This window comes from Panthera uncia, chromosome F2 (assembly GCF_023721935.1).
Source record: "Panthera uncia isolate 11264 chromosome F2, Puncia_PCG_1.0, whole genome shotgun sequence".
In the NCBI taxonomy this organism is placed as follows: domain Eukaryota; kingdom Metazoa; phylum Chordata; class Mammalia; order Carnivora; family Felidae; genus Panthera; species Panthera uncia.
The window spans coordinates 45,631,675-45,659,253 of record NC_064812.1 but is presented as its reverse complement, the minus strand read 5'-3'; the positions used below and the strand labels follow the sequence as shown (position 1 = coordinate 45,659,253).

At 36.7% G+C, this 27,579-nt stretch overlaps 1 protein-coding gene across 1 annotated transcript; it reads right to left on the bottom strand.

The window, feature by feature from the left end:
- Positions 1 to 5,578: 5,578 nt before the first annotated feature.
- CALB1 (calbindin 1) lies at positions 5,579 to 27,286 on the bottom strand. Its single transcript, XM_049633605.1, has 11 exons — positions 26,715 to 27,286; positions 26,106 to 26,182; positions 21,866 to 21,940; positions 13,089 to 13,172; positions 12,918 to 12,974; positions 9,620 to 9,697; positions 7,344 to 7,399; positions 7,221 to 7,260; positions 7,039 to 7,092; positions 6,120 to 6,191; positions 5,579 to 5,789 (listed from the first exon to the last, which is right to left on the bottom strand). Exons 1-11 carry the CDS (start codon positions 26,791 to 26,793, stop codon positions 5,676 to 5,678), a joined length of 786 nt encoding a protein of 261 aa, XP_049489562.1. The 5' UTR covers positions 26,794 to 27,286; the 3' UTR covers positions 5,579 to 5,675.
- Positions 27,287 to 27,579: the final 293 nt, after the last annotated feature.

Genomic DNA, 27,579 nt, shown 5'->3' with positions numbered 1-27,579 from the left:
TAAAGCTTCTCTTCAAGTATATGTTTATTTGTTAGTGATATTGAATACTTTTCTACACGATTGAATGTCCTGTTTGTGTTTTTTACCTGTTGGTATCTTCACTGGGTATCATAAAAACTTTGTTTTGTCCAAGTTTTTAGACACATTTTTCTTCTATTAATCATCTCTTAGAGTTTGCTTCTTTATTATATTCTATTACAAATGATGAGTGAGGAAGACGAGCTTGCAAGCATGGAAGAGAAGGCCAGAAAAGAGAGATTATGAGGATATCAATTCATTGAAATTTCTTGCTAGGAAAGAAACATTTTCAGGAAGGCTGCAAGACACATTATTGATGAGTAGTCACTGTCTGTAATGACATACCACCTTGGGGCTGTAACCACATCAATGTTTCATCTTAAGAATTATTAGTTTGTCACTCTACTTAGTACCTTTTCAAAGGGTCCTGCTTCCAACACACTAATGGAAGAGTTAATACTCAGTACATTAAAATAAGGATTGTTGGTGATAATATCACCGATCTTATCATTAATATATGAAAACACCTTCAGGAAACGTGTCACGTATGGAATAACAGTTGTCATATTGTTCTTATGGAAAAAACTAAAGCAGCAAGAATTTAAGTGACTTTGAACAATAGAATTTTAGAGCCGGAAAACCTTAGAAGATACTTCTTAACCCCTTCATTTTATATCTGAGGGAACTGAGAACTCAGGGAAGTTATGAATATGCCTAAGGTCACTCCATCAGTCAAGGCCATTTTCTTCCCAATTAGAACATTTCTTGGGATCCTAATTTAAAACCAAGAGGCAATAACAGGGTCTTTATGACCTACAGTTCTATTGCAAAAGCCTTCAAGGGGAAAAAGCTTATAAAATTTTTTGTTGTTGATCAATTTTATTATTTTGTTCATTAAACATAAAACTATTAGGCTTTCGTGAATTCATTCTCAACTTCAATCCCTTTAACTTGAATTTTCTTCTAAAGTCTTCTTTTTTTTAATGTTTGTTTATTTTTGAGAGGGAGGGAGAGAGAGACAGCAGGTGAGGGGTAGATAGAGAGGGAGACACAGAATCCGAAGCAGGCTCCAGGCTCTGAGCTGTCAGCACAGAACCATACGCGGGGCTCAAACTCATGAACTGTGAGATCGTGATCTGAGCCAAAGCCAGACGCTTAACCGACTGAGCTACCCGGGCGCCCCTCTTCTAAAGTCTTCTATTTCTCAACTGTGAGGTAAAATAATCCTTGTGTTTGGAGACAGGATAAATGGCACTTAGCATAAAATCAACTAATTCTGGCAGAGGAGATCTTGCCTGCTCTGCCTCACACTCTGCCCTCTACCCAGGCTCTGCCACAGCAGCTTTCCTTCTGTTCCTAGGGGTTCTTCGACCTACAACCTTTGCACTAGCTGCTCCTTTGTTCTAGGAATGTGCTTCTCTAAATCCCTGCTCATGCACCATTAATTTCTTGAAACTTTTTGTTTGATGTATGATTTCTTAAGGTACACAAACCGAATTATCGCAAAATGAATACACGTGTGTCAACACAACCCAGGTGAAAAACAACATCACCAGGAGTCCCGAAGCCTTGCTTGTGTCTCTCATCATGACTTAACCTGCTGTAAAACGGGTCACTCTCTTGACTTCTACCACCATAGCTAAGCTACTTTTGAAGCTTACATAAAGTAGAATCATATGCTATGTATTACCCTGTTTCTGGTTTTTATCTGTGTCTCAATTCTTTATGCATTCTCATTGCTACATAACAATGTGGTATGAATACACCACAATTCATATGTTAGTCCTGCTATTGGTGGGCATTGGGGTTTCTAGTTTGGGGTTAGGCCAAATACAATGCGACTGTAAGCATTCTTTTGGTGACAACGCAGACCTTTCTCTGTTAGGTTGATAAAACCTAGCAGTGAAATTGCTGGGATATAAGGCGTGTATACATTCACACTTAGTAGACACTGCCACAGTGCTTTCCAAAATCATCCCAGTTTAACCTCCCACCCGGCAGTAAGAATTTCCACTGTGCCACGCCCTCACCAATACTTAGCATTTAAGATCTCTTTATTTTTTTTTTAAGTGTATTTCTTTATTTTGAGAGACAAAAAGAGTGCGATCGGGGGAGGGGCAGAGAGAGAGAATCCCAAGCAGCCTCCGCAGAGTCAGAGCAGACCCCGACATGGGGCTCGACCTCACAAACCCCAAGATCATGACCTGAACTGGAACCGAGAGCTGGATGCTCAACCGACGGAGCCAGCAAAGCGCCCCTCAGAATCCCTTTAATTTTAACCTTTCTGATAAGTGTGTGGCGGTATCTCATTTGTTTTAATTTGCATTTCTCATTACTAATAAAGTTGATTACTTTTATTTATTTTGGCTGTTTAGAGAGCTTTTTTATTTGTAAAATGCCTGTTCAACTTTCTTACACATTTTTTCTACCGGGTTATGCTTTTAAAATTAATTTTTGGAGTAACGATTATATATCTCTGGATAAGTACCTTTGTCAATTATATGTGCTACAAATTGTTGGAGGAGGTCATCGGGAGGACGTGACCGCTGGTTGACCCGAGAGCTGCACCTGGGCAATCAGAGGGTTCTCATCCCCTTGGAATGTTGGTTCCACGTACCCACTGTTTCCTGGCTGGAGCAGTTTTCAAACATGAAGCCTCGAGTCAGCAACGTGTTGTTGAAACTACCTGGACTCTCTGTTCGTGCTCTTTCTCCCTCAAAAATGAATAAACGTTAAAAAAAAAAAAAGATTCCGGTGGGTGAGTATGAAGATTTATCCGTTTTATCCGTCCTGGGGTTATTCAAGACAAGCCTCCTGAGTAAGTTCCCTTGTTTATTACTCTGCCACCTATAATTTGGAATCCTGTTTCTTTCTTCAGTCTCTCCCTGCCCTCTGTGTATGGGGAAGAATTTCAGATTTCACCTGGAAAGCTCCCAAGGTTTTGAGCCAACCCAAATATCTTCTCACACTCTGATGTTTGATTTTTTTTACTCTCTTAACAGTGACTTTTTTTTTGAGGGGGGGTGGGCAATAGAGTTCTTAAGGTTAATAGGGTCCAATTACTCAATGTTTTTTCATAATTGGTTGTTAAGGAATCTTTCCATGCATGAGGGATGGAAGATACTCTAACACATTGTTGTCTGTATACCTTTTGCACTTGGATTGATAATGTACCTGGAATGAATTTTGTTTGTAATCTGAGGTAGGTGTGCATAAGTTACCTTACATCTGCCCTGTCAGATTCCTTTACTCTCTTCTGTTTTCTGCTCCAGGAGGCAGGCCCATCACTTAGAAGGAAGTGTGACTGATTTAGCTGAGCTGTAAGAATTTCTTTCCCTGATAGAGCTCAGGAGTTCAAGTTCACCATGATAGGCCAAGTGCTAGATTCATGACCATTATTCCTATGGGCTTTCTAGGAAGTGACCCCAGATATCAGACTTTTATCGCTGTTGTTTTCCTTTTAAAAAAATCATATGTATTTATTTTTGAGAGAGAGGAAGAGAGAGAGCGTGAGTAGGGGAGGGGCAGAGAGAGAGGGAGACACAGAATCCAAAGCAGGCTCCAGGCTCTGAGCTGTCAGCACAGAGCCTGATGTGGGTCTTGAACTCACAAACAGTGAGATCATGACCTGAGCTGAAGTCCGACGCTTAACCGACTGAGCCACCCAGGCACCCCTTATTTTCTTCTTCAATGCTACAATGGTAAGAGTGCCAAGCCTGCCCTCATTTTGGTATATACTTTGTAATTAACAGCTATTTTCATCTGTCACGAACAGATGAATGTAAGAAATTCTGTATATTCCTATTCCTTTGGAAAAAATCTTTCACAAAGAACTATTTGATTATGTCAGTTGGGCAAAAAACTTCAAATATTTGGATTTTGGGGGATTTCTTTGTTTGTAAATCTTATTGTTGGAGGCTTCTCTTCATAAGACATACAATGATTCACTGAGGCAGGCAGATCTACATTTATTTAGATTTCTTAGGCCATAATAACTTGAGCATCCTACATTTCCACCTGGATTGATTACCAGTTACATGTCCACTGACTTTTTGAGGAAGAAGCAAAAATACAAGCAATGAGTTATTTTCCTCTTTATTCTTAGTCGTTAAATTCAACCTAAGGTCAGTGCTTCCATTTACACACTAGAAGCAAAGCCAATCTAATACATCATTTTGATAAATTTTATTTTTTGACAGATCTATTTTCTGTTCATCCTTGAGGGAAAGAGATACCTCACTTTTATTTTGTCGTGATTTCTATGAATTGAGAAAAGTAGTGCTGAATTTATAGAATTGGGGACATTTAAACTGATCTAGAACCATTAATTCTTTGGTGGTAACTTTGTAAATTTCATAAAGACACATAACTCTTAGCTCTCTGCTTCACAATCAAAGAATCCGAAGTCACCAACCATTACATGTCAGGTATAACCAGTATAGGATATTCTAGCTACAAATATATGAAACTGACTTGGATGTAGGTCAAAAGAACGTTTTAGAATCTCCCTTGCTAAGTATGATAAATGATTACATTAGTATTTCTCTTCAGATGTTATTTTTAACTCATTTGAAACTATTTGCAGATAGAAATAGAACTATTTTGAATGCTGATCTCAATATGAAATATATAGAATTCACAGAATACACAAAATTTTGATGATATAACATTCAACAATCAGGGTGCTATGAATTTAACATTAAAAGTTAATTATGTAGTAAAAAATAGAGTTGTTATAGCTAGAAAAAAATATTTTCAGAGGCAGCAGACACCCTTGGTGGAAATGGACAGTCCTACATGGAAAGAAAATCCAGGAAGTATGCAAAGTAGACACCAGGATACTCGGCATATATAATTTAATCAGAGATCACACAATATGACATAAAAACAGCAGTTGACTAGAATAATTATAATTTGCAACACGTGAAAACAGTTTAGAAAATGGATTAAGGTCACACTCTCTGACAGTAGGCTTGTTGGAAATACAGATGTAGAATCAGACAGATTTATGTTTCATCTGGTGCTACTCTTCCTTGTCATCAAATTAACTTGAACCAATAGCTTGGTATGGATTCAAGCAGTAGACGTGTTGTTGATTAATTAACTAAGTCTTGTCTAGTGAGACTGTTAACCTCATAGAGCCACAAATAACTAACTATTGATTGATATTTTGGTATTTTAGATGCAAAAGCACATTCCTCCTAATAATTGGAAATACAGCTTAAAACTATCTTGTGGGACAGACCTATGATTGTCTGAAGCGGTAACTTGTTAGGTATAATTCTCCTATTCAGTGACACATGTGCATTTACACATCAGAGACTAGAATTTTAGAGATTAATCCTAATGGAATTTTTAGGGAAATCATGTCCAACTATATTTGTGACAGCAAGAATGTGTTCGGTTATTTTTTGTTCCCAGTTGGGTGTATTGGCTGGCCTGAGCCTAAGACGTTCTTTTCCAATCATGTAGTTACAAAAACTGTACATTACAAACAGTGTAGAAACAAGCTGAAAAGAAAGTGCCACACATCCTGGGTAATTAGCTATATGCAGTTAAATTTACAGATACAAAAGAAAATACAGCCTACTCCCTTATAGTGCACAGTTATTTTTTAGATACAATGTATCGCTAGTAAGTGGTCATGGTCATTAACTCTAGTTGTCTCCAGCACAGAGAATGAGAGCAAGATCCGTTCGGTACAGCTTTCCTCCATCTGATAAAGCCATTATGCTCTTCTTGTATGTTGGAATATTATTAATATCCAGGTCCTGTATAGAACATAGATGGCATTGTTATCCAGTTAAATATGGAAGTTAATTAACCACTGTCAAGTGATAAAACATAGGATGAAAACTGCTTGCTACATCAATCCATTAAGAGCTGGATTGAAATCTTACACTAAAGTGAATAATCACAAGGTTGTTTTAAAATATATTTATCACAGTTACACTGATTTAGGCCAGTGCCAAATCAGGTTAAGAATTGAATTCTACTGCTGCTGCTGTATAAATCTTTAAAGTAGACTTCCAAAAATGGATGTGTGGTGGATGGATCCTTATAGTCTGCCTAAAAAGTAAGTGGCATGGTAACAAAATTACCTGTTTATTCTTCTCACACAGATCCTTCAGTAGAGCATCCAGTTCATTTTCATCTATGTACCCATTGCCATCCTGAGGGAGCAGAAAAAAACCAGTATACAACCAACTGAGCAATAACGGGGGATGTAATAAACAGAAACAATCGAAATCCTCAGAAATCTCACTGGCAGATATTCCAATGTCTTCATGTCCGACCCTCAAGATGCTTAATTGCTCCCGATGTCCAAAATACATGTGAATTGCCTCTCATTCAACACCTTACATTTATAAAACACTTTGAACTTTTCAAAGCACTTTCAGATTTAACATTTCATCTTATGTTAACAATATCACCTCCTGTTGAAGTAATTAAGTGGTCATAAATACGTTCATGTGAATGAGGACCCTGAGGCCTGGGGAGGCTATGTGACTAGCCTGATGTCACAGCAGGTAGTGGCAGAGCTATGCTAGAGCCCAAGAGGTCAGATTTGGTCCAGAAGTAGAGAAATTAGAAGAAAATAAAGGACGTCAACTATTGACATTACTAACAAACTTTCCTCATGTGCATGATGTCACCATCTATCACATGGTGGGGAGGATTTTGCTGGATGTTTTCAACTAACTTAATCCTCATTCCACCCTGTAAAGTGGGTATTATTATCTTCTGTTTACAAATGAGGAAACTGAGGTTGAGAGGAGTTTGGTGTCTTATTTAAAGCCTCAAAATAGATAAATTACAGCATGGGATTGGAATCCAGATTCGTCTGATTGGGACATACCATAATACATTTCCTGTGACAAGAATGAATTGGCTGAGTAATTTTAATAGCTCCTGTTACTTTTAATATGGACCTTTAGTTTGAGAGATTTGTTTTCACTGAAGTGAGCATTTTCCAAACTCTCCTAAACAATCAAATTATAGATAAAAATGAACTTTTACCTGATCATATAACTCAAAAGCTTTATTGAACTCTTTCCCACACATTTTGACTCCCTGGGTGATAGAGAAGAGAGAAAAGGTTAAAATGCTACTATTGTATTTCATTGTGTTTCCCTTGGCAAATCTCCCACAGTCTAACTTTCCAAGGAAAATAATATTTACAGTAGGGAAAAGAGAAATACCTGAAATTTCAGAAGAAAATTCTCCTGTACTGGTAGTAACCTTTTGAGAGAGAAATATTAATAGATGAGATTTTCCGGACAAGGATCAACTTATTATAATATCCATGTATTTCCTAAACTCACCTGGCCATCTCAGTTAATTCCAGCTTCCCATCATTATTCGAATCAAATAATTTCAGCTGAAAGACAGAATATTATTGTTGTAGCCATTGAAGAATGATTTATTGCAGGAAGGAGAAGAAAATTAAAAGTAAAGCACTGTGAGTTATCAATTACTTATACAGGCAGCAAAATTCTAGAAACTAGCTTTTATTAAGCTTTGAGTAAATTTTTAGTTCTGTAAGTTGTGTCAATTGCCAGAGTATATCAGGACAATGTAGAATAGTCAAACAGAGCAATAGTGATCTTAGCTAGATTCTAGAATACCATCATTTATTTTTCTTGCAAGTATGTGTATGTATCAAGATGTGAGAGAGAATGTGTCTGGCAATATATAGCACACCCTAAAACTCTCCAAAGAATGATATGAGAATAAACATTTGTTTCCTTCTTTTAGAGCATAAACTTACAGACAGAAGCAATAGACTTCTTTTGAAGAAGAATGAATAAATTCTTAGAGAATAGAGTTTTTGCATCATTTTCAATTGTTTTATTTACCCTCGGATACTAGCTACCTCCTCATTGCACTTACAGGTACATCATATACCAAGACACGTCCAGATATATAAATACACTCCTACCCTTATTCAGGAAACATTCATGTTTTTAGAAAGTAGCAACTACTGCTGTACTATATTACATGGAAGGATTATAGATGAAATGTGTTAAAATATATAAAGTTTGCACATTACACATGTGAAAAAGCAACACTTTTGTTTTTAAAGAAAGGAATGTTATCAGGGTCATAATGGATATAGGTTTAGTGAAGTCTCTTTAGGGAGAAAAAGAAGAGTCTATGGTTTCAGATGTTCTAACATTCCTTGTAGGAGGCAGATTTTTTTTCAGGGTCCGATACTGACACATTTTACAATCTATTGACCATGAGTCCTAATATTGTCAAACTGTCTACCAAGACATTGGACTTGATCACACAATTTAGTGTCCATAGGGGAATATTTCTCAACATATATATTTAAATTTTAATTAGTTCTTGATTAATTTGCCTCTCAGATTTGAACTGGTTTATGACATTGAATCAGATACGCCAGGCCAATCCAACAGGGGGGAAACTCCCATCTGAGTGGTTTTTAAAAGACTGCTTCAAATTTCCACCTGGAAGGAGTCTTTACTTTAAATAGACATCCCATAAGACTGGCACAAAACAGAAAACTAATAAATGTAGGTTATTGTCCATTTCCAGAAGTTATTCAGATCTGTCCACTGTGACACATTTGTATGCTAATGCTATGACAAGTAGATAGAAAAGGATACTTCCTTGCAATGAAAATTTTTAATCGTTTTGAAATTAAAGATTAGTCTCACTCCATAATCTCACTGTATAGTGAATAAGACAACAGTAAAGTTCTAGTGTTTTTCTTTTCCCTACATCAAAGTAGGATGGGCTGAAAGTAAGCCTCAATTACATCAAATATAATCAAACCTTTTATAAGATGACTTTCCAGGGTAACTAAAAAGTCTAACCCCTTTATCAACCTAATATAACATCATTTTTATAATATACACTTATATTTTATGGGTTTTTATTTTAAAACTGTAAGAATTTACTGTACATTTACAGTACTTAAACCACATATATGTACTGATATGGATAATTTAAAATTTTGCCTGAATTTCAAAAACTAATTAAAATGTTGCCAAAATAGTGGTCCATAGTTTAATCAGTTTGGCAAAGAATTTTCTTCATAGTCTTAATTCTGTGAGTCAAAATGAAGAAACTACCCACTTGAAATTAATGACCTTCATGGGCACTGGATTATTCTACCTAGAACTTCATAAATGTGTTCATTCCTAAATCATTAAGGGCTTATGTGTAAAGCAATTTTCTTGGCTCTATTATCAATATTCTATAAGAGGTCTTGGTTATACTATTTATCATAGCATCAGGGTACATTTGGAATGCCTCACTCAAAGTTTGGTGATATAGTTACACAGGCTTTGTAAGAAAAATGATGTTTTATAGATAAAAATTACCCAGTTCCACAAGAAAAGAAATACTCGTGTTGATTACTTATGTTAAAGCCAAAGATAACAGCTCTCACTCAGCCTCACAAGGTGTAAACATCCTGAAGTATTTCACTTTTCAAGTGAAATGATACCTGTGTGCAAGTGATGCCCATACCATGGTTTATTTCATGTATCCTCCATAGCCTTGGGAATTAACAAGAACATAGTAATATTTCATAGACCCTGGGTTACAGTCTCTCCAAGATCAGTCTTACCATCAGGTCTGTATACTCAGCTAGTTTTGTATCATCAACAGTCTTGTTTGCTTTTTCCAGCAGGTCCTTTAGAAAGTTCTGTTAAGACAAAGAACGCTCAGATAAATGTCATCAGTAACCTACAGTCTGCTTTCATTTCAGGCCGCCCTGAAATGGAACATCCCAAGAATGCAAAGAAGGCCTCTTTTTGAGGGTAGAACTGGGCGAGGAGAAGACCTTAGAAGGGACATTATTCTACACGGTTCACGTGGCATTCCAATGATGCCGCTGCCTTTGACAGGTATATCTGCCTTATGTGTTATAGTCTGTGTTGCACTGCTTTTGTGACTTCAGTTAAATGAGTATCTGGGTTGTGCACTGTGTAGGAATCTGAGTACAAGCTTGTACACCAACCAGCCCAATGGATGCATTTCTACATAATGTTATCTTCACAAAGGCGCGTATGACTTTTCTAAGAAACACAAGGGCCCCTCTCTGTGCCTTTGTAACATGAGTGAAAATTCTTAGTGAGCCAGATGGAGAACCACCTCTAATTTCTAGTGGATTTTCTTTCCTTGCAAGCTGTATTTTCACATCAGCTTTTGACCACTAGGAAGCTTGTTTCACTGAAGGGCCAGTCAGTTAACTTTTAGGCTTGATGCTGTCCCAAGCACCTTGGAGAGAATGCTTCAGCTGGTTGTTCAGACTAAAACAGCTGGCCACAGATGATATTATCTAATCCTTGAAGGATATATGAATCATATTAAAATAGAGATTATTGTGGGAAGGATGAAAAAAGATGATTATTAATTTGACAGTTGGAGTTTAGGAGTGAGTTTACTTTAAAAAAAAAAAGAAATAAAAAGCTTTATGAAAGCCACATAAAAGTGTTAGCACTCAGGCATATGATAATCATTTTGTCTAGTGCTGTTCATTTGCAACTTCTTTATTATTTTCAGAAAATGAATTAAAGCAGTTATGGAAAACTGAGCAAATACTATGCTTGGATATTATTGAAGGATTGGGTATCTTTGGTTCTGTAGTGGTTTTTCTGTTTCCCAAATGTACCAGTTCTGCTGGGCTGATTTAACTTCATTCTTTCTGAGAAAGGAGACCTTTTTCTTTGTTTGATTAAATTTATTTTCATTTCAAGCATTGCACTTCAAAGCCAAAGTGAAGCATGGAAAATTCAAAGTTATCTATTGGGGGTGAATTTTATTTTTGAGCCTTATGAGCCTTTTGTCAGAGATTAATTGGGTTAAAAAGCCTCATCAGAGACTAAAATGGTGGTCACAAAAATAGCCTGGGAGAAACCTCGGGACGCTGAGATTCAAAGTCGTGTCTGAGAGCAAGTGATGTTTTACTCTATTATGGATCTTAAAATTAGTTTTCTTGAAAGATCCATTAAAAAAGAATGCCAACTTATCTTTAAAATTCCCCAGAGAGGAGGACTTCTATTTAGAATCTCTTTCTGAGAATAAAATGTAGAACAAAGAAGGTCAGTATTGGAAATGAGCTAAGGTTTTCATTATGAACTTGAAAACGATTATTTTTTTGGTCCTGTAGAATAAAAACACAAGTTTAACTGTCACCTTGTGAGCTCTAGGTTGTTGTGTTGCAAGTTTGTGTAAAAGACCTTGTTTTCACATTTAAAATGTTTATATTTCCAAGAAGCTGCTGTTGAATGTGTTTTAGCAATTTTACAGTGGTACAAACATCCTAGTTCCATCTCTAAAACTGTATGTGAATGGGGCCTCTGGATGGCTCAGTCAGTTAAGCGTCTCTTGATTTTGGCTCAGGCCATGGTCTCACGGCTTGTGAGTTCAAGCCCCATGTCAGGCTCTGTGCTGTCCTTGTGGAACCTGCTTGGAATTCTCTCTCTCTGCCCCTCCTCCCATCTCAGAATAAACAAAAATAAAAAACTTAAAAAAAAAACTGTATGTGACTTAAACCGTGTTAAACCATGATGAGGAAATGGTATTTGATATTCCTATCTCCACACAGGACAACAGGAGAGGTAGCTCTTGATGCCTGAAGCTTGGAAGTATGTGGTGTTGTGGGGGGAAAAAAACATCATTAACATTATCAGATCGTCTAGATTCTTTTCATAAGCAGCTAGGTAACTTTGAAAAATTATCCAATCTCTGTAAATTTCACCTTCTCTGCGTGGTGGGAATGATAATACCTGCCTTGCAAGTTTTCTGTGAGGATTAAATGTCAAAATTCATTTCAAGCCCCTAGTACTCTACCAGCCACATAGTACTGAGCACCACATAGGTGCTCAGTAAGTATCAATTTGCCTCCCTTTTAGTTATTCTATTTCCTGCAGATAGACAAAATAGGATCTTCTGGACTGAGAAGTCTTGGGGACGATTTGAGGAAATGAGAGAAAGATGTTGCCATACTTCTGAAAGACTAGTAAATTACTGAGTTCCTGAACTACTGAGTTCATGAATAATGTAATTTATTGTGCCTCGTGAATGTCACAAAATCTTTCATGCACAGAATTTTACTTGAGCTTCACGATAAATCTGAGAGGAAGGTATTATTACCCCCATTTGAAAGATGAAAAATCAGACAGAATAACTTGATTTCTAGACCACTTTGCCTTCTCCTTTGTATCTTCTTCCTCCCCCACCAGCTCCTCTGTACGTTTGTGAGAGGTAAGTTCCTAAATTCACTTTCAAAGTTGCAACTTTTCAGAAGTGGGATCGTGCGAGGACTCTGTCGTTCTTGTTGAGAGGCAGAAGGTGGTATGGAATGTCGAGGGAACTTGGAGGCAGAGGAGTCTGGGTTTAAACACTGCAGCCCCGTGTCTTCATTCAGTGTCGCCTTAGCGCATCACTAAACTTCTCTTTATCTCTTTCCTCAGGAGCGTAGTACTAACTTCAGAACTCAGGTGGAGATTAGGTAAAAGAATGTGCATAACATATAGTAGGTGTCCAATACTTGTCTCTCTTTCTCTTGAGAGAGAAATCTCTTTATATTAGTTGTTTAATTCATAAAATAAAATGGCAAATTTCAATGAAAAGGAGTGTCTTCTTTGGCTTAGTATCCTGTTATATCTGACTATCTAGTATAACAATTTGTTTGCACCACAGAAAATGCTAATTTCTTTTGCATTGCTGAATAGAACTGAAGACATACTTGAAGTCTCTTGTTTCATCTGGTACTTCATTAACAATGTGGAAGAGTGGGGGAAAGTGTGCCGTTGCTCAACAGTTAGTTGCTTTCGTGGGAGGCTTTTTAAAATGTTACAGAGTTCATAACTGTATTTAAAAGGAAAAAGAAAGCTTAGCACACGTATTTATTTGCTTACCTTAAGCTCCTCCGTTTCTATGAAGCCGCTGTGATCAGTATCATACTTTCTCCATGTCTGTAAGTAATTTGGGATAAGGAAAACCAAACACATTAAAAAAAAAAAAGCCACCATTTTCTTGCGTTAAGTAGCTTTCTGAAGACCTCCCTCATTGACAGGGCTCTGTTTTACCTTCATGAATTCCTCACAGGACTTCAGCTGCTGGCATCGGAAGAGCAGCAGGAAGTTCTCTTCTGTCGGTAACACGTGAGCCAACTGAAAAAGTTGTGAAAAGTTGTTGTAAAGAAAGCAAGCCTCTGTCATTACTTCCTGCTTAGTTCTTTTTGAACATATTTATTCGAAGCAGTTTTATTGCTTAGAAAGCCGGGAGAGGAAAAACGTTAGGAATGACCTTCCCTTGCTGATACTTTGTTCCTACACAGAGCCGGTGTCTTTTCCAATGCTTGGGTGGCCTTGCCTGGCTGGCTGGCTGGCTGGTCCGCGTGCACCCAGAAAGCTCAGATAGGACTGGTTGGACCACTCCTCATCTGAGCAGATTCATCCCGGCCTTCACCTCTTCTGTGCCACAGAGCAGTCTTGTTCCTCTCAGGGCGCATATAATGTGGGGTACATACATGTCAATGTGGGGACGTACATGTCAAGTAGAAGGAAAGAAACTATGAGAAATGTGAATGTAGTGGAAAGGAAGAAAGGGAAGCAATGAATTCCTGGGTCTGAGGAGAAAGCCTAGAGATGCGAGGAAGATACACTAAAGATACTTGTAAGGCAGTGGAAAGAGAGGTGGGAAGACAACTCAAGATGAACAGTGGAACTAAACAGAAAGAGGGAAAATCTGTTCTTAAACTGTTGGTTTCATCCAAGAGGGTGCCCACTGTTGGAACCAGGGCCCGGGTTTATGATCCCCATTTCAACACTATGACCTGTCTCTTTAGATCTCATTTCATAACTCAGTTCTCTTGCTCCCCTCCTTTTTTTTGGAAGATAAAAGGGCTCCAGATCCCATTTTAAGATGATTGTAATCTATCTATTGTGTGCAGGGAGGGTGGGAGCTGGATTGATGGCCTCACTGCAGGCATGGGTTCTATTCTTGGCTCAGCTGCTAATTAGCTGTGGTCCCCAGCAACTCCCTCAGCCACCTCTGGAACTTAGTACTCTCATCACTACAATAAGGAATTGAAGTAGAAACCAACATCTCTTAAATGTACTGGGTTCAAAAGGACTTTGAGAATCTTGTAGAATCACCATATCTTCACCATTAAAGAATGAACCTACACAAACTATATTTCATCTGATTTCCAGAAGTTGATGATTCACTTGAAATTCAGGCATGGATGCTCATCCCTGGATTTTAGCCCAAGAACCTATGGTATGGATCAACTTAAGTTCAGTATAAGTTCCAAAGTTTCTACTAAATTATAGGAAAGACTAGCTCCCCACCCCCTCCTTTAAAAAGTTTCATCTGCTGAGGGGTATTAAAAAATAAAATTTAATAGAAAACATATCATTCCAACTTATATGCAAGTAACCTCTGCTTTTTTATGCCCATATAATATGTCCTTTCACTTGTTTTTGGGTCTTTAAAATGATACCTCAAACCAGATCCATTCAGTTTGTAGACACTACATATGGAAGTGAAACTGAGAACAGACCCAAATATCTTACTAGGATATTAATATGACTCAGTCAGAAAACGTTTCTTATTTTGAAACAAAGGTCACTAGTATAGTTGTATATTAACATAAGCATTCATTTAGGGAATAGGAAATAGCAAGTAGCAATTCTCCTATTTATTGGTATGTAACTTGTCAGATACCACTTTGTAGGTTGTCGGACCATCCATTTCAGGAGGGCAGAGGCTGCTCTTCGTCTTCATCTGCTGAATGCCCAGAGTGTGCTCAGCCATGCTTTATGCCTGACATAAATGCTTGTGGATTGGTTGATAATTTCACTTCATTAAACATACCTACTTAACATGACTTATAGTATTCATTTTTACTGTCTCCATTGTAATTTTCTATATTGCTTGTATTTTAATAACTCAGTATTTTGAACACAAAATAATTTTTCTGAAAAAATTATACTTATTAAAATCCTCCAAATTCATGAAAACAGAAAAAAATAAAAGAATGAACTAGCAAGCAATTACAAAATGTAAAGTAAGGGAGAATTTTAACCATCTTTGTTTTGAAAATTAAAGTTCATGTAACTTGCATTAAGTTTAGATGTCTCTAGAATGTCAAATATAGAGATGGTAAAAATTGTTCTCCATGTCTAGTATAAATGTATGTTTCTTTTGCCATGCCATTTTGGTCCTACATGGTTTCATTATTTACAAAAATATAGATTGAAACTACATTTGACATATTCAATCTATTAATTTGAACTATTAATGTTAAACTGAATATAGAGCCATCCCACTTTATAGACATTAAAAAGGAGTCTTAAACATGTAAATGATTATAATAAGACAAGCTAGCCATTAAAAGAGACACAATGAGGTGAGCCTGGGTAGCTCGATCAGCTAAGAGTCCGACTTCGGCTCAGGTCATGATCTTAAGGTGCATGGTTTGAACCCTACATCAGGCTCTGTGCTGACAGCTCAGAGCCTGGAGTCTGTTTTGGATTCTGTGTCTTCCTCTTTCTCTGTCCCTCCCCCACTTGTTCTCTCTCTCTCTCTCTCTCTCTCAAAAATAAACATTAAAAAATTTATAAAACAGATTGACACCGGAATAAATGTGAATAGGATGTAGGTATAGTGAACACAAAGAAATCATCTTTTTTTAAAGGTGTGTTTCACAATGTAATGGTCCTGCTATTGATGTTTCCATCAACACACTGTGCATCAATGTTCAAATTTCAGAGCTGGGTGCAGTAGCTCTCCAACTCTGGTGTCTAAGAGTGTATCTACAAAGTGTGAGAGGCCTTTTATTGAAGGTGTCAAGTAAGGCTGCTTTATTCTCAGATTTGCTAAGTCTCTGCGGTCCATGCAAGTATTCGGTCCTGCCTGTTCCAAGGTTTTTGCTAATTTCTTAATTCTTGGGCTACCTGCCTGCTTTTTTATGAACTCTCAAAACTCTGTTGTGAGTTGGAAAAGAGAGCGAAGAATAACTGCAGGGGAACGAATAGAAGGCAGACAGTTGTGACCAGAAACCCTCAAAGCTTCAGTTGTGAGAACTGGTTACTTGTCACTGAGAGTTGGGAAGGAAAAGTGTGTTTGCCTGTCTCTCCTAGATATAAATGCAGACTATATATGAGGATAGTGTCTGTGTCTTATTTACTGTTTCTCTGCCCAGAACCTGCAAACATTTCAGTAAATATCTTACTAAACCTATGAATGAAGGCAATTGACTATGGTCTACTGTCAGCAAAGGCTGTATATAAATAGAGATTTCCTTTAGAGATAATTCAAACAACTTATTACTGAATTATGGATAGAGATTGGGATGGATATTGTGGTATTCCACCCAGAGCTCCCTTTAGGTCCTGACAGTGTTACTTTGAGAGAGTCTTTGGGGGTGACTTTGGGAGATTATCTAGGCTGAAGAGAACTGCCTTCCCAAGGAGCCAGTGTCCCAAGAGTGATCCACGTGGAGATAAAAAACAAAACAAAACAAAAACCACAGCCCTGTCACACAACTTGAGACTGGCCATCCCAGCTTTAGAGCCCACTGTAGCATCAGCTAAAGCCTCCGTTAAGACTGTATCACAGCCCCTAGTCTCTCTCTGCCCAGTCCTGTTCTTTTCATTTCCTTTCAATAGGTATTGGTCCCAAGAGCATTTCTGAATAAACTTCCTTAAACTGCTAATTTTCAACTTAGATCTGTTTCCCAGAGAACTGAACATGTCACAGGTTTTTTTTTTTTTTTTTTTTTTTTTTTTTTTTACATCTTTCTTTTATTCCTAGGTATTATGTAGAACTCCTGCCTTACATTTTGAAGTAGGTTGAAAGTCCTTGCTATAGCTCATGTAGCTGTGATTCAGAACCTATTAGGCACTGCACTGGATGCTGGGGATTCATAGTCACTGCTGGTAAGAACCTTATAGGGAGGCAGATAATTTCAAAGATTTTCCCTACAATTTCAGAAAAGTAGATATAGTGATAAAGGTAAGTATTAGGTGCAAGGAGAGCACATACGAAGGGCAATTTTTTACTAGAAACCTAATGCCCGAGCTAAATAAGTCAAAGCACATATGAGGCATAATTCTTAACTCTTGAAGACATTCATGGTACATGTTAACCTCCTTCAGCACATATTAACAAAGCATTCACTTATTTCATTTGGGAACCAGAGAAGTATTTTTCCTAGGCAATTAAGTGACTCCAGGAAATTTGGAAGGCAAATAATCCCATATAAATTTAAGACAAGTTGAGTTTAACAATTAGAATATGAAAAATTATATAAGAAGTGGGAAAAAGGGTTGGCATTCAGAATGGTGTAGATTTTTAGTTTTTTTTTTAAATATATTCTAGCAAATATATTTATTGAGATTTTACAGTGTGCTGGGGTTGATCCATTTGTTTGACATGCTTTATCAAATTTGATGTTGGTCCTCCTATACCATCCCTGTTTACAGACAAGGAAACAGAGGCAGAATGGATAAATGAACTGCTATCAGACAGTTTATAGTTTGAGCCAGGTTTGAAATCAGATAGTCTGACTTTCTTCACTTTTAGGTCCTCGTCTGTAACCTTCATCACCCTCCATTAAAATCTTCAATCAAAAACGTTTTCCTAATCATTTAAAAACATGCAGCCAGAGGGAAGTTTTTAATCTGATTTCATTGTCCATCATTTCCCCAAATTCTGAGGTGGAAAAGTAGTCTGCCATGAAAAATTACATTCACTAGAGCTAAACTCATATGCTCAAATCCCACTGTGGAAGAAAAGAGGGAAAGTCTACAGAAGTGTCTGCTTCCCTCGGAGGGTTGTTACAGTTTTAGGATTAAAATAGCTTTTAGATCTATTTTTTTCAGTGGATGTACTGACCTGGACAAATAGATAGAATAAAACTGGAGAGGGTGGTAGATTCTCACATGTTGCCCAAGGGATCAGGTGAAAAGCTTACATATTTGATATCTAAGGGAAATATCTATGCTTATTAGAAATTTCTTCTCTGGTGCTCACGTTATCTGCTGAATCATTCAGCCTTCCTGTTTTAATTATTTTAATCAGCCTTCTCTGAAATAGAGCTATTAGTCTGAATAAATTTAGAACAGTTTTTTGACTGTCATGGTATTTGTTCAGTTTTCTCAGAATTTCAGTGCTGCTGTTTTCAGTTCGTATTAGGAATCTCTTTATATTTGTGTGAATTTTAAAATCTATTTAAAGACATGAAATTTAAAAGTCCAGAGGAAAGATATCTATATATTACCCTTCATTTTAAATATTTCTAGATAGCAAAAGTATGTTGTTGGCAAGGTCAGTGCACTTCAGGACAGAACTTTGAAAATTAATCACTGTATTTTCTGATCTTTTGAGCAACATATCTCACTTAAAGCCAAATCACTTTAGCCCATTTCCAACAGGAAAGCAGACGACCACATGAATATCATTTGGCTTACCTTGATTAGATTTTGATGAGCCCATGAATACACCTATTAAATATGTAGGCAAATCTACTTTCTTTTCCGTTTGAACACCAAAGTTACAGTATCTTGATATGGGTAGGTAGATTATCACATATTTTGGAAAACATGGGGTTTCCCTTTCCCGGCTAGGATTTGTGTGTTTGTGTACCATATTATATATAGGATTTCTTAGCAAGTGATATACGTCAAGTTGAAAAAAGAAAAGATGAACTCCATTTTATACAACTTCCTAGTGACACTAGAGGGCATGTTATAAATTCAGGCATTCCCTACCCTTCCCATCCCAGTTTTCTACATGCAATCTGCAACTTTCAACTTCTTTTTTTCCAATGATTTTCAGAACCTCTCTTTACTCTCTTCACTCCTACTTAACCACCCTAGACCGAATCAACGTGCCTATGAACTCCTGCATTGAGTACTCTTTCTGTTCTACATTCTATAATTCTCTTCCTTTCAACTAATTACCACTCCACCCCTCTTCTTACACCATGGCTGATAACTCAGATTAATGAAAAGAACTCTGAAATCCGAGTCCAATCTAGGCTTCTCTGCAGGTGTTGTCCTTCCTGCCAGTGGGACCTTGGACACATCATTTAACCTTTCTGGATTTCAGTTTCTTCATCCTTAAAATGAGGATTTTTGGCTAGTTATTCCCAGGAGTCCCATTCAGCAAAAAATTCTGTGTCCTGGAATGTTAAGTGAGACACATAAGAATTTATTAGAAAGTTTTCTCTTATTCTGCTTCAGCTGATCTGAAAGTTTTGTCCAAATCATGTTTCAAGTGCTTTGGTCTGGTAACTTCTCTATACTTTGTGCATCCTGTTCAATTGGGCTAAACATAAAGCCTTGCCATAAGAAATCAACCTACTGATGATTGAAACTATTTTATTTTCATGCAGAAAATGCACAGATCATTTATTAATTAAAAAAAAAGGCCAACCAGTTTAGAAGAAATTGGCTGGGTTCTGGCTGTTCCCCCATTTATTTCTTATTTTTTCCTTAACATTAGTCAAATTCTATTGAAGTCTCAGGTTCCCCAACTATAAAAATAGACCCTCATATTGTATTTAGGCTTACTTTATTTTGTTGTGAGGATCAAATGAGAGAATGTATTTATTTAGAGATTGTATATTGTCATACTAATGTAAATTTTATTATTGTGACTGCTATAAAAGTTCCTCGGGGCGCCTGGGTGGCTTGGTCGGTTAAGCGTCCGACTTCGGCTCAGGTCATGATCTCACGGTCCGTGAGTTCAAGCCCCGCGTCGGGCTCTGTGCTGACAGCTCAGAGCCTGGAGCCTGTTTCAGATTCTGTGTCTCCCTCTCTGTCTGCCCCTCCCCTGTTCATGCTCTGTCTCTCTCTGTCTCAAAAATAAATAAACGTTAAAAAAAAAATTTAAAAAAAAAAGTTCCTCAATTCTTTATTTCAGCCTTCCTTAACTTTATCCTCTTCTGTTAACTATCTTTTCTCACACATGCAACCTTTACTTTCTACAACAGTTTCTTATCTCAAACTTCTAGAGAAATTTCTTTCCTCATACCTCCAGGACAATGCATCTGCTAGTGACCCCTGGACACTCATTCAAATAGGACTTCAAATTATAATTCTTAAGTGATTGTATCATAAATAGTAAAACCTGGATTCAAAACAGATTCTTTTAGTCCTTTAAAAAGTATAAAATGCATGTGAATTGGATCCATGCTTTTCTATAATACTGTTTAATCTACTATAACTGAAGAAATTAAGTAAAATAAGTAGCTGAGACCATTGGAGTCTTTCAAGGTGAAATATGTTAAATATAAAATGATGGTCCTTCCTCTACTGGAATGATAAAGTGTACCAAACTCTGAGATAGGCACATCTATAATTTCACTGATTTTAGATTTTCCAACTAGTTTTAAGTAGATTTGCCTCATATCATTTATGTTCATTTAAATGTTATTTTCTTGTCCTCAATGATTTCATACCTTGATTAGTTGGCCTCTATGTCAATCTGTAAGTCCCAGTACTGTTAATTTATCTATTTATATAGTAATGAGTTACACATAGGCAAAGGGGAATGTGTATACTCCAGGGAAATATTTTAATTACAAAGATAATAATAGTATGTCCTTCCTTAACTCCGTTTGTAGTAGCTGCTTGAAAATAAGTATTTCACATTGACATGAAAGATGTCCTATATGATCAAGTATTTGAAAACCAGGTTAATTCTCTGAATCAAAGGTAAATTATAACTACATGTTTTTGGCAGCCAGAGTACATCACAACCTAATCTATTAAGAATATTATAATAATATTATTATACTTTTGATATGGCATATTTTAAAATATGACCTTATTAATTTTTCTGGATAAAGCTGTCCACTCAATTTCTCTAAGAGGTTGCAGAGATAGAGTAGCTGGGACACCAGAGTTTCAAAAAGTACAAGTAAGTGAAGCAACAGCTGTTGCACAAATCTGAGAATGCAGAAGAATCGAGGCATAATCAAAGTTTTGCTTCCCTGATTCATAAAAAATATTTGTCCCCCACAGAAATAGTCATTGTCAGAAGATAAGATTTGACACCCACAGCTATACTTTTAGAGACTCAAGGGAAATCCTTGCCTATAACACATCATAAAATATTCACTAACTTTGTTTACCTCTTGTGTTTTTATTAAGGTCAATTGCCAATCTAGAATAGAATTTCAGGAACCAGAATGCAGCTTTTGCCATTGTCATAGGGATTACAAATATGTCACTTTATATTTTAATAGAAAATTCTACACTATTAAATAAAAATACCATTAAACAATGTGCTTGGTGTTTTATCCAAGTGAAACAGGGTAACATAATGGCATAGGTACTCATACAGAAGTCTGGGACTTGGGCTTCTAACCGTATCGATGCCAGCAAATATGCACATGGCCGAAGGCAAATCATTTCACCTCTCCATGTCTTGGTTTCATAATGTATTAAATTTAGGCTCTGGATTAGGCAAACTCTAGGTTCTCTTTCACTTGTGAGCATTTAAATTTTTTTTTTTAATTTTTAGAGAGAGTATGAGTGGGGAAGGGGGGAAGGGGGAGAGGGAGAGAGAGAATCTCAAGTGGGCTCCATGCTGAGTGTGGCGCTTGATCCCACAACTGTGAGATCATGACCTGAGCCAAAATCAAGAGTCAGACACTTAATCAACTGAGGCACCCAGGTGTCCCACATTTCTGACGTTTTTTAGTTCATAGTTTTGAACAGAAAAGAACATGTTACTTAGGCAAAATAATCCTCTCCAAATTGGTGTTGCCACATCATGTTTGAGTTGGTCACAACTACAATAAGCTCACTTATTAAAAGTAGATCCGAAACATGCATAAGTTTCTTACCTCTACAATTCCTATTTTTCCATCCTCTCTCTGCCCATATTGATCCACAAAGGTTTTCATCTCCGGTGATAACTCCTAAAATTATATAAAAGTAGGTAAGAAGTTTATTTAAATAAAATACCAATTATGCTTGTGATGGTGTTAATGATTTATGCAAAAAAAACCCTGGAATTCAAACCATTTATAATTATGCATAGCAATTAACTATTCTCATGAAAATTAAAGACATAGCTGATACACAGTATTTACTGGTTTCAAATGAAAGGGTTACGATGATCACTTCTGATTCAATCACTGAGTCATCTTCTATTACTAGTTTTGAGAATATGCTATACTTTGAAAGTATAGTCAGATTTATTCAGTTCATAACTGTTAGTGAATTCAAATATAATGATCACTGTTGATGTACTTTAAACATTGCTTGCTTCAAGAAACGTTCTTTTATATTGCTCCAACTAATTGCCCTATAACATTTCCCTTATTTTAACATGTTTTATCCATGGAAAGTAATAATAGGTATTTTCAGTTTGGACAAGCAAAAAATGTGAATGTTGAAGAGTGACTCACATTGTCACTCTTCAGTGTTTCCAGTGTCTTCTGTGTTTCCAACATAAAAGTGGCATTTATTGATTAAATAAATTGAAAAATTAAATAAAAAAAAATAAGTCAGATAAAAAAATGACTTGACCAATTTGTACTTTCATTAGAGACAGACAATACTGATGACCTTATTATAAACCATTGGTTATATGTTTTGGATCTTTGCCTCCAAGAATAACTTAGGGAGCATTTTCCAGGGTTTCCTTGTTTCCTTTTTTTTCTGAGATGTTTTCTCTCCCATGTATTTTAGTATGAGAACACATGTTTAATAGTGACAAAGTGAATGCTTGGATCTCATTTGAATTATTTTTTTCTAATCTATTCTATTGCTTACATAATCTCTTCACATATTGACAGATTAGAGGGCCGTGAACTGTAAACTAGTGATCTGAATATAGAACTAGTATTCAGGAAGTTGCATTTATACCCTTGGGTCTCCAACATAGCCCATTTTAAATAGCCCTGTTGTATTAACTGAAGCCTATTTAAAATAGGTCAGCCTTTACTAATGTCCTATTCTATGTCCTTGGGAAAGTATATTAAAGTCTCAGTTTTTGTTGTAACTAACAAAATGGTGGTATTATCTATCACATGAGTTTGCTTTAGGGATAGATAGGTTAATACAGTTTAAGAGTTATATTTAGGCTAAATATTATTACTATTAGTTGTTATAGAATCCTTTTTGAATTAAAGTGAATATGTTTAGTAGAACTGAGGTAGTAAATAGTAATCAAGCAATTTAATTACAATGTAGTCTTTAAAACAAAATTCTTCTGTGGATTAATTGTAACTTGCATTTATTAAATTTTATTACAGCAACAACTGTAAGAAAATGAAAGCATTTACCTCTTGGCAACAATGGGACTGTCAGTTATATTTTATGCACATACCTTAAGCAAAAACCAAAGCATTTGATTTTAAATCTTAAAATTGTATAGTACCACTAGTTTACCTAGCAGACTTTTTATTTTAATGTTTATTTATTTTTGAGAGAGAGAGACGGGGGTGGGGGGTGGTGGAGGGAGAGAGAGAGAGACAGAGCATGAGCAGGGAAGGGGCAGAGAAAGAGGAAGACACAGAATCCAAAGCAGGCTCCAGGCTCTGAGCTGTCAGCACAGAGCTCGATGCAGGACACAAACCCATGAACTGTAAGATCATGACCTGCGCTGAAGTTAGACGCTTAACCAATTGAGCCACCCAGGTGCCCCAACTAGCAGACTTGGCATTTAGTTTGTGAACTTCTTGCGTTGTAACTATGTCAAAAATCTATGTTTTAAACAGTGCAAAATGTAATGATGATGACAATAAAATAAAGCTTTATGAAAATTAATGCAAATTTAAAGACTAAATACTGTGTTTAGTACAAAAGGTAGTTTTCCAACCTATTTTGGGTTGTTATATTTCATTAATGTTATATTCACTTATAGTTAATATTAGTGAAATTTTTAAAATTTCATGTTATTAATCTGAGAAGCCAAACAATGTTTCTATTAATACAATGAAATTTGTTATTATGTGGCCAGAAATGAAAAGAAACCTGGTTCTTAAGGTTGGTTGTTATGTCCTAAAAAAAGAGAAGAAATATGTAAAGGTTTACTACAATGGGGTCAATAGTATAGTGAAATATTTGTCTAGTACATGAAGCTTTCAACCTAGATCTCAATTTAGATTTTAACTATGCAAAGCCTATATATATATATATATATATATATATATATATATCTCCCAGAAAAAATTCAATAATCAAAATATTAAGCAACTTGATATAATCTTGTACCTGTGCTCAAGTCTGTTATGTTTGGATTAATATCTAATATATAGAATTTCTAATATTCTATTAGAGACTGGACAGTAGAAAAAAACTTTAAAATCTTTAGAACTCCAGCATGAAGTTATTTATTTACCAAAAAAGTGCAAATATTAAAATGAGAAGAGGAAAAGAAACATCTGAAAAACTATAGTTTCTAAGTATTTGAATTTCTAAATTGAAAATAAATCACAATGTTGAAATTATATCTAGAAAAATTAAAATACAATCATTTAGCTGCTGGGGGAATTTTACAATGCTTTAATTCAAAATTTTATGGCTAGTAACATTTTCCAATCAGATATTTTAAACATATATTTTTAAATGGGAGAAGGAATTGTTTTTGCTTTATTAGTCAAAGATATATAGAGCTGTGATAATATTACAGGAATCTATATATGGTAGTATATATAAGGAGGGGAGGGTGTGGAGAGAGTATATAAAACATTTTCTATTTTATTTGATCTCATTCTATTATACTTTCAGGTTCATATAATATTAAATTGGGGTAAAACAATTCCCAGAGTGTTGATTTGGTTCATGCTTTAGCAATTGATAGTTCTGCAATACATTATAATACATTTTAGAGCCCTCTGTTAGTCTTTTGAATATGTTGTATAGAGCTGTGTATCACACAATTTTCAATTTAGATAGGAAAAAAGGTAATTCTATTAGTTATTTATATATTTATAAGATATATAAATAAGCATATATATATATATAATCAGTGCTTAAGGTGTTGATCTGCTAAAGAATCACATACACCTATGTTTTCCTCTAAAGACATAAAAGATGTATCTAATCTGTAATGTAAAATCTCTTTCTAACCAGTAGTTAAAAGTCAAAGATCATTAACATCTAACTAGCCCAAATCCAACAGTCTTTGGAAATGTAGTCTTACATAAACTCCAGTACATTAGTAAAATTCTTATCCTATTTTCCTCTGCATAATCATCTCCTCTGTATTCTAAAGCTGGGTATATTTTAGTTTTATGCTGACAGCATCTTTTCTTAACAGGTAAATTTATACCCAAAAGTAAGTCATTCATAATTAGTAAGGACTGTCATTTACTTAATTACCTATTGCTTAAATCACAAATATAGCATCAAAATATAACTTTGCTTTTTAAAAATACATGAAATTCTTAAAATTGTTTTACTTGTTACATCTCTGACTTTTGGGTTTCTCCCTCTCAACACAAATCAATACCTTTCTTGTTAAATTCTTGCTCATTATTAGGTTGCAAGTTGTTCAACTTTCCCCCAGTGAGAAAGATCAAGACAGAACATTTTCTTATCTGTCCAACCACGTCAACAATAAGTGGCAATAGAAAAAGAGATCCATAATCTGCAGATCTGTTTCCTGACCACCAAGGGGCAGAAATGTGTTTTTACCCCCCACCTCTCACGGAGTTAAGGAGAAGTTAAAAATGACCTAATAGAACTCAATCGAAGAGGTGGTGATCTGTTAAAAGAGCTCATGCACCCACATTTTCCTTTTAAGCATTATTAAAGCACGTACAAGTATAGAATCTATATTTTAAAAGCTCTGATTTCAGATGTAAGGTTGTTGTTGTTGTTGTTGTTTTCCCCTTTAGGGGATTTCTTTTTCTCTCCCTCCAATACCCCCCACCCCTTAAGCCTGACCTCATCTTCCCCCCTACACAATTGGGAAAGGCGCTTTTTCTCTCCTTTCTCAGTCAGTAAATCTGCATCCCCCCTGTCTACATTCCCTGGAAACCACTTGATCTCGGTGGCTCATTATGAAAACTCTAGAATATTTATATATTAAAGGTTGAAGTTCTTTTTCCTCTGTTGCAAACTTAAACCTACCAATCCAGCCTTCTTCCGTGCTTGCTGGAGCTCCTGAATCAAGTTCTGCAGCTCCTTTCCTTCCAGATAGCCACTTCCTGCAAAGACAAAGAGGCACCCAGGTATCAGACATCTCATTCTGAGTTTCATCCCCTTTCAATTTCCATGACAGCTATTGTCTGGCCACCCGCAAGGCTCTCTCTTGCCTCTACATTGATTAACCCTGAAAGGGCGGCAGCCCTGCCCTCCGAGTGTCAAAGTTTAGACCCACTAATGGCAAAGGAGGATGGTAAGGATGTTAAGTGTAGCCATACAAACTTTGGGGTGCAGTGTCCCCCAATCTCTTCTCGCTCTCTCTTTCCCTCCTCGTCCCTTCCCCCTCCCCCCCCATTTTCTACTATTAACGTTCTTGGAGAGGAAAAAAACTTTAAGGTTTTGGGATAACAGAAAAAAAATATATAAACTTTCAAGTTGATGGTTTGGCAGCCAGCCGGAAAGACAAGATTAGGGAGGTGGGAGAAGAAGTAAAGAAACGAGGGATAATAGGATCAGGAGGCTTAGGGGAGGGGGAAAGGTGGAAAAGGGCAGGAACAAGGGGTCTTCAAACAGTTAAAAAGAGAAGATAATCACCATCTGCGTCGAAATGAAGCCAGATCTCGAAAAACTGTGAAGCTGTGATCAGGGATGATTGCAGGTGGGATTCTGCCATTGTACAGCCGAGTATGTGTCTGCGTGTATGCGTGTGTGTGTGTGTGCGTGTGTGCGTGTGAGTGTGTGTGTGTGTGTCCGTGCGAGTATGGGGTAAGCAAGAACCTCAGTGTGTGTGTGTGAAAGAGATCTGGGCTGCGGAGGAAGACGGGGGCAGGCGCTGCCGGGAGCTGTCCTCGGTGCTGCTCGGCTCAGGCGTTCCTCCGGAGTTCTCTCTCAACACCCCGCACCCAGTTCTGAGTATTTATCCTGACGGCCCGAGCTGGGCCACGCCTTCTCCTGCCTCCCATTCCTCATTCCCGCCTCTTGCTCACACAAACCTTCTTCCCCTCCCTTCCAGTTTTCTCCTCTCCTCCCAGAAAAGCTAGCTGGAGCAGGAGTTTGGGAGTGTAGGAAGCAGCAGGTGGTGGGAGATCCTTAGCTCAGAGACTGGAGGCTGAAAACAGACACATTTGCCCCCACATTCTCCTAATCCATAAAGTATCTTTATTCCTGAATGTTACAGTGAAATAACAGAGAGGGGTTTTGATTTTCAGATGCAAAAGGAAAGCTGATAAAGAATACAAGCATATAAATGATGTGTGTGTGTGTGTGTGTGTGTGTGTGTGTGAATAAGAGAGAGAGAGAGAGAGAGAGAGAGAGAGAGAGAAAGAGAGAGAGAGGAGAGAGAGATTTCTCCAAGACATTTTAGCATTTGTTTAAACAAAGTCAGGTGAAAGCTTGGCAAGTATTAAATTACTTTGATTAATGTGTACGATTAATTTATTAATATCAACCACCCTATTTT

Bases quoted from the DNA above. Each gene is read 5' to 3' on its own strand.
- CALB1 (XM_049633605.1), bottom strand. From the start codon at position 26,793: ATGGCAGAATCCCACCTGCAATCATCCCTGATCACAGCTTCACAGTTT. The intron at 26,183-26,714 runs GTGATTATCTTC...TTGTCTTTGCAG, and splicing joins GCTTCATTTCGACGCAGATG to GAAGTGGCTATCTGGAAGGA. The intron at 7,400-9,619 runs GTAAGACTGATC...TCTGTCTTTCAG, and splicing joins CTGAGTATACAGACCTGATG to CTGAAATTATTTGATTCGAA.